The sequence below is a fragment of the Oncorhynchus keta genome, unplaced genomic scaffold, assembly GCF_023373465.1.
Source record: "Oncorhynchus keta strain PuntledgeMale-10-30-2019 unplaced genomic scaffold, Oket_V2 Un_contig_5015_pilon_pilon, whole genome shotgun sequence".
Classification (NCBI taxonomy): Eukaryota; Metazoa; Chordata; class Actinopteri; order Salmoniformes; family Salmonidae; genus Oncorhynchus; species Oncorhynchus keta.
In genome coordinates, this window is record NW_026288077.1 from 255,552 (window position 1) to 271,215 (window position 15,664).

The 15,664-nt window shown below is 46.9% G+C and overlaps 1 protein-coding gene and 1 long non-coding RNA gene across 14 annotated transcripts in view; one reads left to right on the top strand and one right to left on the bottom strand.

Moving 5' to 3' along the window:
- Positions 1-15,664, bottom strand: part of cacna1c (calcium channel, voltage-dependent, L type, alpha 1C subunit) — a 108,116-nt gene that overhangs the window by 23,511 nt on the left and 68,941 nt on the right. For all 12 annotated transcript variants that reach the window (XM_052509846.1, XM_052509848.1, XM_052509847.1 and 9 more), the window contains 4 exons: positions 11,969-12,106; positions 11,021-11,086; positions 756-847; positions 278-437 (listed from right to left, as the gene is read on the bottom strand). In XM_052509846.1, coding sequence (XP_052365806.1) covers positions 278-437; positions 756-847; positions 11,021-11,086; positions 11,969-12,106 — 456 coding nt within the window. The remainder of the gene's footprint in view (positions 1-277; positions 438-755; positions 848-11,020; positions 11,087-11,968; positions 12,107-15,664) is intronic.
- LOC127925066 (uncharacterized) lies at positions 1,458-3,313 on the top strand. Of its 2 annotated transcripts, none has more exons than XR_008119621.1 (3): positions 1,458-1,627; positions 2,684-2,815; positions 3,084-3,313. It is a non-coding gene; the product is annotated as an uncharacterized LOC127925066 (long non-coding RNA). The 2 variants fall into 2 exon arrangements; XR_008119622.1 differs by lacking the exon at positions 1,458-1,627 and adding an exon at positions 2,565-2,617.

Below are 15,664 nucleotides of genomic sequence, written 5' to 3' on the forward strand. Positions count from 1 at the left end.
CCACTCTCCGTAGCTAGTGGGATTGTCCCTCCCCGCTCTCCGTAGCTAGTGGGATTGTCTCTCCTTGCTCTCTGTAGCTAGTGGGATTGTCTCTCCTTGCTCTCTGTAGCTAGTGGGATTGTCTCTCCTTGCTCTCTGTAGCTAGTGGGATTGTCCCTCCTTGCTCTCTGTAGCTAGTGGGATTGTCCCTCCTTGCTCTCCGTAGCTAGTGGGATTGTCTCTCCTTGCTCTCTGTAGCTAGTGGGATTGTCCCTCCCCACTCTCCGTAGCTACTTACCAGGAAGGCACAGAGCATGTAGAAGCTGACGAAGTAGAAGATAGCGAAGTGACTCCCACACTGGTCCTCGCTGGCTGGTCCCACCTCTGACCCCTTCTCACAGGGTCGCATGGGGGCGCATGCCAGCATGATCTCCTGCCACGCCTCGCCTGTGGCACACCTGGGCACAGGTAAACAAGCAGCTGTCACACACAGAAGGCTCTACTGTACAGGAAGAATGGGCACCATGAAGGGTCCACCTGGTGGTGAAATGCTGCATGGTTTCCTACCTTCAAAGGTAGAGTTTTCAAACAAAAAGTTGGAAACGACATCACGGCTTGCAGAAGAGATGGAAAGGATGCACAGGGGTTTGATAAAACACCATGACTCTGAGTTGGCAGTGCTTTCATGATCTCCAGATCTGTTGGGGGCTTTTAAATCAGGAATTTGTGACGTTGGTTTACAGTCTGGAAAGAGAGGAGGAGAACAGATGGCTCACCTGAAGAGCAGGAGTGTAGCCTGGGGGAAGGTCTGGAAGTTGTTGTTCCTGTTGATCTGACTGTTGTCCCTCAGGGCTATCTTACCAAACATCTGCAGGGGGCAAGGTTGTTAGGAGACACAGGGCACGCCAGGTCAACATGGTGCAAGACAGCCACAGAGGACAGGTGGCATCGTCAGGTCAGTACCACAGAGGACAGACAACATCGTCAGGTCAGTACCACAGAGGACAGAAAACATTGTCAGGTCAGTACCACAGAGGACAGGTGGCATCGTCAGGTCAGTACCACAGAGGACAGGTGGCATCGTCAGGTCAGTACCACAGAGGACAGACAACATCGTCAGGTCAGTACCACAGAGGACAGAAAACATTGTCAGGTCAGTACCACAGAGGACAGGTGGCATCGTCAGGTCAGTACCACAGAGGACAGACAACATCGTCAGGTCAGTATCACAGAGGACAGACAACATCGTCAGGTCAGTATCACAGAGGACAGGTGACATCGTCAGGTCAGTATCACAGAGGACAGACAACATTGTCAGGTCAGTACCACAGAGGACAGGTGGCATCGTCAGGTCAGTACCACAGAGGACAGACAACATCGTCAGGTCAGTACCACAGAGGACAGACAACATCGTCAGGTCAGTACCACAGAGGACAGACAACATTGTCAGGTCAGTACCACAGAGGACAGACAACATTGTCAGGTCAGTATCACAGAGGACAGACAACATCGTCAGGTCAGTATCACAGAGGACAGGTGGCATCGTCAGGTCAGTACCACAGAGGACAGACAACATCGTCAGGTCAGTATCACAGAGGACAGACAACATTGTCAGGTCAGTACCACAGAGGACAGGTGACATCGTCAGGTCAGTACCACAGAGGACAGGTGACATCGTCAGGTCAGTACCACAGAGGACAGACAACATTGTCAGGTCAGTATCACAGAGGACAGGTGGCATCGTCAGGTCAGTATCACAGAGGACAGGTGGCATCGTCAGGTCAGTACCACAGAGGACAGGTGGCATCGTCAGGTCAGTACCACAGAGGACAGGTGGCATCGTCAGGTCAGTACCACAGAGGATAGACAACATTTTCAGGTCAGTACCACAGAGGACAGGTGGCATCGTCAGGTCAGTACCACAGAGGACAGGTGGCATCGTCAGGTCAGTACCACAGAGGACAGACAACATCGTCAGGTCAGTACCACAGAGGACAGACAACATTGTCAGGTCAGTACCACAGAGGACAGGTGGCATCGTCAGGTCAGTACCACAGAGGACAGGTGTCATCGTCAGGTCAGTACCACAGAGGACAGACAACATCGTCAAGTCAGTACCACAGAGGACAGACAACATTGTCAGGTCAGTACCACAGAGGACAGGTGGCATCGTCAGGTCAGTACCACAGAGGACAGGGGACATCGTCAGGTCAGTACCACAGAGGACAGACAACATCGTCAGGTCAGTACCACAGAGGACAGGTGACATCGTCAGGTCAGTACCACAGAGGACAGACAACATCGTCAGGTCAGTACCACAGAGGACAGGGGACATCGTCAGGTCAGTATCACAGAGGACAGACAACATCGTCAGGTCAGTATCACAGAGGACAGACAACATTGTCAGGTCAGTATCACAGAGGACAGACAACATCGTCAGGTCAGTATCACAGAGGACAGGTGGCATCGTCAGGTCAGTATCACAGAGGACAGGTGGCATCGTCAGGTCAGTACCACAGAGGACAGGTGGCATCGTCAGGTCAGTACCACAGAGGACAGGTGACATCGTCAGGTCAGTACCACAGAGGACAGACAACATTGTCAGGTCAGTACCACAGAGGACAGGTGACATCGTCAGGTCAGTACCACAGAGGACAGGTGGCATCGTCAGGTCAGTACCACAGAGGACAGACAACATCGTCAGGTCAGTACCACAGAGGACAGGTGGCATCGTCAGGTCAGTACCACAGAGGACAGGTGGCATCGTCAGGTCAGTACCACAGAGGACAGACAACATCGTCAGGTCAGTACCACAGAGGACAGACAACATTGTCAGGTCAGTACCACAGAGCACAGGTGGCATCGTCAGGTCAGTACCACAGAGGACAGGTGGAGGTCAGTACCACAGAGGACAGATCAGGTGTACCACAGAGGACAGGTGGCATTAGGTCAGTCAGGACAGACAACATCGTCAGGTCAGTACCACAGAGGACAGACAACATTGTCAGGTTACCACAGAGGACAGGTGGCATCGTCAGGTCAGAACCACAGAGGACAGGTGGCATCGTCAGGTCAGTACCACAGAGGACAGGTGGCATCGTCAGGTCAGTACCACAGAGGACAGGTGGCATCGTCAGGTCAGTACCACAGAGGACAGGTGGCATCGTCAGGTCAGTACCACAGAGGACAGACAACATCGTCAGGTCAGTACCACAGAGGACAGACAACATTGTCAGGTCAGTACCACAGAGGACAGGTGGCATCGTCAGGTCAGTACCACAGAGGACAGGTGGCATCGTCAGGTCAGTACCACAGAGGACAGGTGGCATCGTCAGGTCAGTACCACAGAGGACAGACTGGCATCGTCAGGTCAGTACCACAGAGGACAGACAACATTGTCAGGTCAGTACCACAGAGGACAGGTGGCATCGTCAGGTCAGTACCACAGAGGACAGGTGGCATCGTCAGGTCAGTACCACAGAGGACAGACAACATCGTCAGGTCAGTACCACAGAGGACAGACAACATTGTCAGGTCAGTACCACAGAGGACAGACAACATCGTCAGGTCAGTACCACAGAGGACAGACAACATTGTCAGGTCAGTACCACAGAGGACAGGTGGCATCGTCAGGTCAGTACCACAGAGGACAGGTGGCATCGTCAGGTCAGTACCACAGAGGACAGGTGGCATCGTCAGGTCAGTACCACAGAGGACAGACAACATCGTCAGGTCAGTACCACAGAGGACAGACAACATTGTCAGGTCAGTACCACAGAGGACAGGTGGCATCGTCAGGTCAGTACCACAGAGGACAGGTGGCATCGTCAGGTCAGTACCACAGAGGACAGACAACATTGTCAGGTCAGTACCACAGAGGACAGGGACATCGTCAGGTCAGTACCACAGAGGACAGGCGACATCGTCAGGTCAGTACCACAGAGGACAGGTGACATCGTCAGGTCAGTACAGGGGGCCGAGGAGACAGGACAATAACCACAAGGCTTCTCAACATGTACAGTGGGGCAAAACAGTATTTAGTCAGCCAACAATTGTGCAAGTTCTCCCACTTAAAAAGATGAGAGAGGCCTGTAATTTTCATCAGAGGTACACTTCAATTATGACAGATAAAATGAGGAAAAACAATCCAGAAAATCACATTGTAGGATTTTTTATGAATTTATTTGCAAATTATGTTGGAAAATAAGTATTTGGTCACCTACAAACAAGCAAGATTTCTGGCTCTCACAGACCTGTAACTTCTTCTTTAAGAGGCTCCTCTGTCCTCCACTCGTTACCTGTATTAATGGCACCTGTTTGAACTTGTTATCAGTATAAAAGACACCTGTCCACAACCTCAAACAGTCACACTCCAAACTCCACTATGGCCAAGGCCAAAGAGCTGTCAAAGGACACCAGAAACAAAATTGTAGACCTGCACTAGGCTGGGAAGACTGAATCTGCAATAGGTAAGCAGCTTGGTTTGAAGAAATCAACTGTGGGAGCAATTATTAGGAAATGGAAGACATACAAGACCACTGATAATCTCCCTCGATCTGGGGCTCCACAAAAGATCTCACCCCGTGGGGTCAAAATGATCACAAGAACGGTGAGCAAAAATCCCATTACCACACGGGGAGACCTAGTGAATGACCTGCAGAGAGCTGGGACCAAAGTAACAAAGCCTACCATCAGTAACACACTACGCCGCCAGGGACTCAAATCCTGCAGTGCCAGACGTGTCCCCCTGTTTAAGCCAGTATATGTCCAGGCCCGTCTGAAGTTTGCTAGAGAGTATTTGGATGATCCAGAAGAAGATTGGGAGAATGTCATATGGTCAGATGAAACCAAAATATAACTTTTTGGTAAAAACTCAACTCGTCGTGTTTGGAGGACAAAGAATGCTGAGTTGCATCCAAAGAACACCATACCTACTGTGAAGCATGGGGGTGGAAACATCATGCTTTGGGGCTGTGTTTCTGCAAAGGGACCAGGACGACTGATCCGTGTTAAGGCAAGAATGAATGGGGCCAAGTATCGTGAGATTTTGAGTGAAAACCTCCTTCCATCAGCAAGGGCATTGAAGATGAAACGTGGCTGGGTCTTTCAGCATGACAATGATCCCAACCACACCGCCCGGGCAACGGAGGAGTGGCTTCGTAAGAAGCATTTCAAGGTCCTGGATTGGCCTGGCCAGTCTCCAGATCTCAACCCCATAGAAAATCTTTGGAGGGAGTTGAAAGTCTGTGTTGCCCAGAAACAGCCCCAAAACATCACTGCTCTAGAGGAGATCTGCATGGAGGAATGGACCAAAATACCAGCAACATTGTGTGAAAACCTTGTGAAGACTTACAGAAAACGTTTGACCTCTGTCAATGCCAACAAAGGGTATATAACAAAGTATTGAGATAAACTTTTGTTATTGACCAAATACTTATTTTCCACCATAATTTGCAAATAAATTCATAAAAAATCCTACAATGTGATTTTCTGGATTTTTTTTGTCTGTCATAGTTGAAGTGTACCTATGATGAAAATTACAGGCCTCTCTCATCTTTTTAAGTGGGAGAACTTGCACAATTGGTGGCTGACTAAAAACTTTTTGCCACACTATATATAAGGTAACAACATCTAGTGCTGGTTGCCCGGACATGGGTTCAGTCTAGTCCTGGTATTAAAATCACTTTCAATGGAGCTTTTCATTCCTGAACCAGGCTTAAAGTGTGTCTAGGAAATCAGCCCTTAGAGAGAGAACGTAGAGAGAATGAAAGGTTATTATAGTGTGGAGGAGAGAACAGGACAAACATACAGGACCTTGGGTCAGGGGTTAGAACAGCTAACGACACGGACGGGACAGGACTGGCTAGAGGAGAGAAACAGAGGAGAGAAACAGAGGAGAGAAACAGAGGACAGAAACAGAGGAGAGAAACAGAGGAGAGGAACAGAGGAGAGGAACAGAGGACAGAAACAGAGGAGAGAAACAGAGGAGAGGAACAGAGGAGAGAAACAGAGGAGAGAAACAGAGGAGAGAAACAGAGGAGAGGAACAGAGGAGAGAAACAGAGGAGAGAAACAGAGGAGAGAAACAGAGGAGAGGAACAGAGGAGAGGAACAGAGGAGAGAAACAGAGGAGAGGAACAGAGGAGAGGAACAGAGGAGAGGAACAGAGGAGAGGAACAGAGGAGAGAAACAGAGGAGAGAAACAGAGGAGAGAAACAGAGGAGAGAAACAGAGGAGAGAAACAGAGAGAAACAGAGGAGAAACAGAGGAGAGAAACAGAGGAGAGAAAAACAGAGAAACAGAAACAGAGGGAGAAACAGAGGAGAGAAACAGAGGAGAGAAACAGAGGAGAGAAACAGAGGAGAGAAACAGAGAAACAGAGGAGAGAAACAGAGGAGAGGAACAGAGGAGAGAAACAGAGGAGAGAAACAGAGGAGAGGAACAGAGGAGAGAGAGGAGAGAAACAGAGGAGAGAAACAGAGGAGAGAAACAGAGGAGAGAGAGGAACAGAGGAGAGAAACAGAGGAGAGAAACAGAGGAGAGAAACAGAGGAGAGAAACAGAGGAGAGAGAAACAGAGAAACAGAGAGAGAAACAGAGAAACAGAGAGAAACAGAGGAGAGAAACAGAGGAGAGAAACAGAGGAACAGAGGAGAGAAACAGAGGAGAGAAACAGAGGAGAGAAACAGAGGAGAGAAACAGAGGAGAGAAACAGAGGAGAGGAACAGGAAACAGAGGAGAGAAACAGAGGAGAGGAACAGAGGAGAGAAACAGAGGAGAGAACAGAGGAGAGAAACAGAGGAGAGAAACAGAGGAGAGAAACAGAGGAGAGAAACAGAGGAGAGGAACAGAGGAGAGAAACAGAGGAGAGAAACAGAGGAGAGAAACAGAGGAGAGAAACAGAGAACAGAGGAGAGAAACAGAGGAGAGAAACAGAGGAGAGGAACAGAGGAGAGAAACAGAGGAGAGAAACAGAGGAGAGAAACAGAGGAGAGGAACAGAGGAGAGAAACAGAGGAGAGAAACAGAGGAGAGAAACAGAGGAACAGAGGAGAGAAACAGAGGAGAGAAACAGAGGAGAGAAACAGAGAAACAGAGGGAGAGGAACAGAGAGAGAGAGAAACAGAGGAGAGAAACAGAGGAGAGAAACAGAGGAGAGGAACAGAGGAGAGAAACAGAGGAGAGAAACAGAGGAGAGAAACAGAGGAGAGGAACAGAGGAGAGAAACAGAGGAGAGAAACAGAGGAGAGAAACAGAGGAGAGAAACAGAGGAGAGAAACAGAGGAGAGAAACAGAGGAGAGAAACAGAGGAGAGGAACAGAGGAGAGGAACAGAGGAGAGAAACAGAGGAGAGAAACAGAGGAGAGAAACAGAGGAGAGAAACAGAGGAGAGAAACAGAGGAGAGGAACAGAGGAGAGAAACAGAGGAGAGGAACAGAGGAGAGAAACAGAGGAGAGAAACAGAGGAGAGAAACAGAGGAGAGAAACAGAGGAGAGAAACAGAGGAGAGAAACAGAGGAGAGAAACAGAGGAGAGGAAACAGAGGAGAGAAACAGAGGAGAGAAACAGAGGAGAGAAACAGAGGAGAGAAACAGAGGAGAGAACAGAGGAGAGAGGAACAGGAGAGAAACAGAGGAGAGAAACAGAGAAACAGAGAGAAACAGAGGAGAGAAACAGAGGAGAGAAACAGAGGAGAGAAACAGAGGAGAGAAACAGAGAGAAACAGAGGAGAGGAACAGAGGAGAGAGAAACAGAGGAGAAACAGAGGAGAGGAACAGAGGAGAGAAACAGAGGAGAGGAACAGAGGAGAGAAACAGAGGAGAGAGGAACAGAGGAAGAAACAGAGGAACAGAGAGAAACAGAGGAGAGGAACAGAGGAACAGAGGAGAGAAACAGAGGAGAGAAACAGAGGAGAGAAACAGAGAGAGAAACAGAGAGAGAAACAGAGGAGAGAAACAGAGGAGAGGAACAGAGGAGAGAAACAGAGGAGAGAAACAGAGGAGAGAAACAGAGAGAGGAACAGAGGAGAGGAAACAGAGGAGAGAAACAGAGAGAGGAAACAGAGGAGAGAAACAGAGGAGAGGAACAGAAACAGAGAGAAACAGAGGAGAGAAACAGAGGAGAAACAGAGGACAGGAACAGAAACAGAGGAGAGAAACAGAGAAACAGAGAGAAACAGAGGAGAGAAACAGAGGAGAGAACAGAGGAGAGAAACAGAGGAGAGAAACAGAGGAGAGAAACAGAGGAGAGAAACAGAGAGAGGAACAGAGGAGAGAAACAGAGGAGAGAAACAGAGAAACAGAGAGAAACAGAGGAGAGAAACAGAGGAGAGGAACAGAGGAGAGGAACAGAGGAGAGAGAAACAGAGGAGAGAAACAGAGGAGAGAAACAGAGGAGGAACAGAGGAGAGAAACAGAGGAGAGAAACAGAGAGAGAAACAGAGGAGAGAACAGAGGAGAGAAACAGAGGAGAGAAACAGAGGAGAGAAACAGAGGAGAGGAACAGAGGAGAGAAACAGAGGAGAAACAGAGAACAGAGAGGAAACAGAGGAGAGAAACAGAGGAGAGGAACAGAGAGAGAAACAGAGGAGAGGAACAGAGGAGAGAAACAGAGGAGAGGAACAGAGGAGAGAAACAGAGGAGAGAAACAGAGGAGAGAAACAGAGGAGAGAAACAGAGGAGAGAAACAGAGGAGAGAAACAGAGGAGAGAAACAGAGGAGAGAAACAGAGGAGAGAAACAGAGGAGAGAAACAGAGGAGAGGAACAGAGGAGAGAAACAGAGGAGAGGAACAGAGGAGAGAAACAGAGGAGAGAAACAGAGGAGAGAAACAGAGGAGAGAAACAGAGGAGAGAAACAGAGGAACAGAGGAACAGAGGAGAGAAACAGAGGAGAGAAACAGAGAAACAGAGGAGAGAAACAGAGAGGAAACAGAGGAGAGGAACAGAGGAGAGAAACAGAGGAGAGAAACAGAGGAGAGAAACAGAGGAGAGAAACAGAGGAGAGAAACAGAGGAGAGGAACAGAGGAGAGAAACAGAGAAACAGAGGAGAGAAACAGGAGAGAAACAGAGGAGAGAAACAGAGGAGAGAAACAGAGGAGAGAAACAGAGGAGAGAAACAGAGGAGAGAAACAGAGGAGAGAAACAGAGGAGAGAAACAGAGGAGAGGAACAGAGGAGAGAAACAGAGGAGAGAAAAGAGGAGAGAAACAGAGGAGAGGAACAGAGGAGAGAAACAGAGGAGAGAAACAGAGGAGAGAAACAGAGGAGAGAAACAGAGGAGAGGAACAGAGGAGAGAAACAGAGGAGGAGAGAAACAGAGGAGAGAAACAGAGGAGAGAAACAGAGGAGAGGAGAGGAACAGAGGAGAGGGAGAGAGAAACAGAGGAGAGAAACAGAGGAGAGAAACAGAGGAGAGAAACAGAGGAGAGAAACAGAGGAGAGAAACAGAGGAGAGGAACAGAGGAGAGAAACAGAGGAGAGAAACAGAGGAGAGAAACAGAGGAGAGAAACAGAGGAGAGAAACAGAGGAGAGAAACAGAGGAGAGAAACAGAGGAGAGAAACAGAGGAGAGAAACAGAGGAGAGAAACAGAGGAGAGAAACAGAGGAGAGAAACAGAGGAGAGAAACAGAGGAGAGAAACAGAGGAGAGAAACAGAGGAGAGAAACAGAGGAGAGAAACAGAGGAGAGAAACAGAGGAGAGAAACAGAGAACAGAGGAGAGAAACAGAGGAGAGAAACAGAGGAGAGAAACAGAGGAGAGAAACAGAGAAACAGAGAGAGGAACAGAGGAGAGAAACAGAGGAAGAAACAGAGGAGAGAAACAGAGGAGAAACAGAGGAGAGAAACAGAGGGAGAAACAGAGAGAAACAGAGGAGAAACAGAGGAGAGAAACAGAGGAGAACAGAAACAGAGGAGAGAAACAGAGGAGAAACAGAGGAGAGAAACAGAGAGAAACAGAGGAGAGAAACAGAGAGAGAAACAGAGGAGAGAAACAGAAACAGAGAAACAGAGGAGAGAAACAGAGGAGAGAAACAGAGGAGAGAAACAGAGGAGAGAAACAGAGGAGAAACAGAGGAGAGAAACAGAGGAGAGAAACAGAGGAGAGAAACAGAGGAGAGAAACAGAGGAGAGAAACAGAGGAGAGGAAACAGAGGAGAAACAGAGGAGAGGAAACAGAGGAGAGAAACAGAGGGGAGGAAACAGAGGAGAGAAACAGAGAGAGAGAAACAGAGGAGAGGAACAGAGGAGAGAGAGAAACAGAGGAGAGAGAAAGAGGAGAGAAACAGAGAGAAACAGAGGAGAGAAACAGAGGAGAGGAAACAGAGGAGAGAAACAGAGGAGAGAAACAGAGGAGAGAAACAGAGGAGAGAAACAGAGGAGAGAAACAGAGGAGAGGAACAGAGGAGAGAAACAGAGGAGAGAAACAGAGAAACAGAGGAGAGAAACAGAGGAGAGAAACAGAGGAGAGAAACAGAGGAGAGAAACAGAGGAGAGAGAAACAGAGGAGAGAAACAGAGGAGAGAAACAGAGAAACAGAGGAGAGGAACAGAGGAGGAGAGAAACAGAGAGAGAAACAGAGAGAAACAGAGGAGAGAAACAGAGGAGAGGAACAGAGAGAAACAGAGGAGAGAAACAGAGAGAGAAACAGAGAGAAACAGAGGAGAGAAACAGAGGAGAAACAGAGAGAGGAACAGAGGAGAGAAACAGAGGAGAGAAACAGAGGAGAGAAACAGAGGAGAAACAGAGGAGAGAAACAGAGAGAAACAGAGGAGAGAAACAGAGGAGAGAAACAGAGGAGAGAAACAGAGGACAGAAACAGAGGAGAGAAACAGAGGAGAGAAACAGAGGAGAGAAACAGAGGAGAGAAACAGAGGAGAGAAACAGAGGAGAGAAACAGAGGAGAGAAACAGAGGAGAGAAACAGAGGAGAGAAACAGAGGAGAGAAACAGAGGAGAGAAACAGAGGAGAGAAACAGAGGACAGAAACAGAGGAGAGAAACAGAGGACCAATCCCAGATGCTCGGGGGCCAACCGGCAGTTCTTACCTGCATCCCAATGACGGCGTAGATGAAAAAGAGCATCACTATGAGCAGTGCTACATAGGGGAGGGCCTGGGGGGGACAGAGAGAGATTAGTGACACGTCAACAACACTGTCTAGCACCACAGCACCAAAAACACGACAACACACTGCTGCAAAAATAGTCACGGTCCTTTTCCCCTACTGTCCAACCCAAGAGAAATAACTATTTTACCAGAACCCCTTTATGAAATGTTTTGGGTTTTATTTGGGGGAGAGCCCCTATAAAACCACCTACATTTAAAATGTTCAGACACTCTTATTTAAGGAGACTGTAGTAAGTTCATACTGGTCCCCCTCCGCCTGTGGGAATTGAACCTACAACTCTGGCGTGGCAAGCACCATGCTCTACCAACTGAGCCACACAGGACCACATGAAGGACAACTTATCTTCACTCTGTCCACTTGTAAGCCTTATCATTAACCTGTAGCATGGTGAGTAGGCTGTGACAGCATGCATATGAAGGGGTTTGGGGTTTTGAGAGACAGTAAGGTGCTGGCTGGTTAGCTGGACACATAATTCCTCCCTTCTACATTCCTCCCTCAAGCAGGGTCAGGGGTCAAGCTGAATTTCAGTCACTCAATTCAGGAAGTGATTTGAAATGAAAATTCTAATATGGAAAAACTTAAATAAATAAATAAATAAATAGACTATCTATATATATATTTTTTAAATGGTTTATTGATAATTAATTTAAAATATATATATTTTTAAATGATTGGCCGGGTACAAACCAGAACTAAAAGACGTTGAGGTCTTTCCTCCCAAACCTCAGTTATATCTAACTCAGATTTATAGAATTTCCATTCCACAGTATACTTCCCTCCTGAATTGACTGACTTCAATTCCAATTGACCCCCCCGTGACCCCGTTGCATCTCAATGGTCTTGACTTGAGTCTGAGTCTCCTCTCACTTGAAAGGACTTGATGAAGGTCCACAGCAGGGTCCGTATCCCTTCTCCCCGAGACAGCAGTTTGACCAGCCTCATCACTCTGAACAGCCGGAAGAAGGTGATGGAGATCCTGGCGTTATCTTCAGAGTTTTGTAGTCCCTTTTGTTAGGCACCGGACGTCAACACACACACACATACGCACGCACGCACGCACACACACACACACACACACACACACACACACACACACACACACACACACACACACATCACACACACACACACACACACACACACACACACACACACACACACACGAACAGACGACTTCAGACATGACAGGAGCACACACAAGAGCCGACATACACACCAGAACTTCACACACACAGACATGAACAGACACACACACACAGACATGAACACATTACACACAGACAGCACACACACACAGACATGAACAGCAACACACACACAGACATGAACACACACACACACAGACATGAACGTTATCACACACAGACATGAACAGACACACACAGAAATGAACAGACACACACACAGACATGAACACACACACACAGAAATGAACAGACACATGCGTGCACACACACACACACACACACACACACACACACACACACACACACACACACACACACACACACACACACACACACACACACACACACACACACACACAAACGATCATCCGTATGCGAGTGCACACCCACACGTAGTTGTAGATACAAACACATACACAGACACACACAGACACACAAAGTTAATAGGTCAGTCATTGTTGAGTCCTTCAAATCATCCCATCAAAAACAACCTACAAAATAGTTTAGGAGAGAATCTGGCATCACCTGGTGGCTCTATGAGAAACGGGAATACAACTAACAGACACAATGCATTACACTTCCTGTTCTCCAGCAGAGAATACAACTAACAGACACAATGCATTACACTTCCTGTTCTCCAGCAGAGAATACAACTAACAGACACAATGCATTACACATGTGCATTACACTTCCTGTTCTCCACAGACACTGAGATACAACATTACACTTCCTGTTCTCCACACAACACAGACAATGATACAATGCATTACACTTCCTGTTCTCCAGCAGAGAATACAACTAACAGACACAATGCATTACACTTCCTGTTCTCCAGCAGAGAATACAACTAACAGACACAATGCATTACACTTCCACAGCAGAATACAACTAACAGACACACACACACACAGACAGCAGAGAAACAACTAACAGATACAATGCATTACACTGTTCTCCAGCAGAGAATACAACTAACAGACACAATGCATTACACTTCCTGTTCTCCACAGAGAAACAACACAGACACAATGCATTACACTTCCTGTTCTCCAGCAGAGATAAACTAACAGACACAATGCATTACACTTCCTGTTCTGCAGCAGAGAATACAACTAACAGACACAACACACACACACACACAGAGAATACACTAACAGACACAACACACACTTCCTGTTCTCCAGCAGAGAATACAACTAACAGACACAACATTACACTTCCTGTTCTCCACAGAGAATACAACTAACAGATACAACACACACCTGTTCACACACACACAGACACACACACACAACACACACAAACGATCACAATGCATTACACTTCCTGTTCCACAGCAGAGAATACAACTAACAGACACAATGCATTACACACAGAATACAACTAACAGACACAATGCATTACACTTCCTGTTAGCAGAGAATACAACTAACAGTCACTTTGTTCTCCAGAGAATACCTTCAAATCCATCCCATACAACTAACAGACACAATGCATTACAACTGTTCTCCACAGAGAATACAAACAGACACAATGCATTACACTTCCTGTTTGCAGCAGAGAATACAACTAACAGACACAATGCATTACACTTCACCAGCAGAGAATACAACTAACAGACACAATGTATTACACTTCCTGTTCTCCAGCAGAGAATACAAAACTACACAGACACAAGAGCATTACACTTCCTGTTCTCCAGCAGAGAATACAACTAACAGACACAATGCATTACACTTCCTGTTCTCCAGCAGAGAATACAACTAACAGACACAATGTATTACACTTCCTGTTCTCCAGCAGAGAATACAACTAACAGACACAATGCATTACACTTCCTGTTCTCCAGCAGAGAATACAACTAACAGACACAATGCATTACACTTCCTGTTCTCCAGCAGAGAATACAACTAACAGACACAATGCATTACACTTCCTGTTCTCCAGCAGAGAATACAACTAACAGACACAATGTATTACACTTCCTGTTCTCCAGCAGAGAATACAACTAACAGACACAATGCATTACACTTCCTGTTCTCCAGCAGAGAATACAACTAACAGACACAATGCATTACACTTCCTGTTCTCCAGCAGAGAATACAACTAACAGACACAATGCATTACACTTCCTGTTCTCCAGCAGAGAATACAACTAACAGACACAATGCATTACACTTCCTGTTCTCCAGCAGAGAATACAACTAACAGACACAATGCATTACACTTCCTGTTCTCCAGCAGAGAATACAACTAACAGACACAATGCATTACACTTCCTGTTCTCCAGCAGAGGACAACGAGCAAAGCTTTTCATGGTCCTATTAATATTTCAAAAGCCCCCAAACAAAAACTAGGCTATAAAATATTTACACAATCCTCTATAGGAAAAATGTTCCTTTCAATTTAAGTTCGGACAACATGTGATTAACTAGAGTACCTTGGGAGGCCCTTAAGAATTCATAAGGTAAGCCACAACTTGACAAAACAACCAACTGACATTAAACTACACAATATACACTGACAAATCATAGCAGGTAATATAGACAACAAACTACAAAACCCTACAACACAACTTTTACACAGTAGAAACTAGTTCCACAACCTTCACCAGACTGGACAACAACTAACAACTTTTACACAGTAGAAACTAGTTCCACAACCTTCACCAGACTGAACAACAACTAACAACTTTTACACAGTAGAAACTAGTTCCACAACCTTCACCAGACTGAACAACAACAACAACAACAACAACAAGGCAATGCATTGAACCATTGGTTATTCGGTAGTATTCCTCATAGAGCCACCAGCTCTGTGTTTAAGTCAAGGAGGTAAAACCACAGGAGGACAGTAGGGGGAGCAACTGTGTCACACAGAGAGAGAGAGAGAGAGAGAGAGAGAGAGAGAGAGAGAGAGAGAGAGAGAGAGAGAGAGAGAGAGAGAGAGAGAGAGAGAGAGAGAGAGAGAGAGAGAGAGAGAGAGAGAGAGAGAGAGAGAGAGAGAGAGAGAGAGAGAGAGAGAGAGACAGAGAGAGAGAGAGAGAGACAGAGAGAGAGAGAGAGAGACAGAGAGAGAGACAGAGAGAGAGAGAGAGAGAGAGAGAGAGAGAGAGAGAGAGAGAGAGAGAGAGAGAGAGAGAGAGAGAGAGAGAGAGAGAGAGACAGAGAGAGAGAGAGAGAGAGAGAGAGAGAGAGAGAGAGAGAGAGAGAGAGAGCAGAGAGAGAGAGAGAGAGAGAGAGAGAGAGAGAGAGAGACAGAGAGAGAGAGAGAGAGAGAGAAAGAGAGAGAGAGAGAGACCAGAGAGACAGAGACCAGAGAGAGAGAGAGAGAAGAGAGAGAGAGAGAGAGAGAGAGAGAGAGAGAGAGAGAGAGA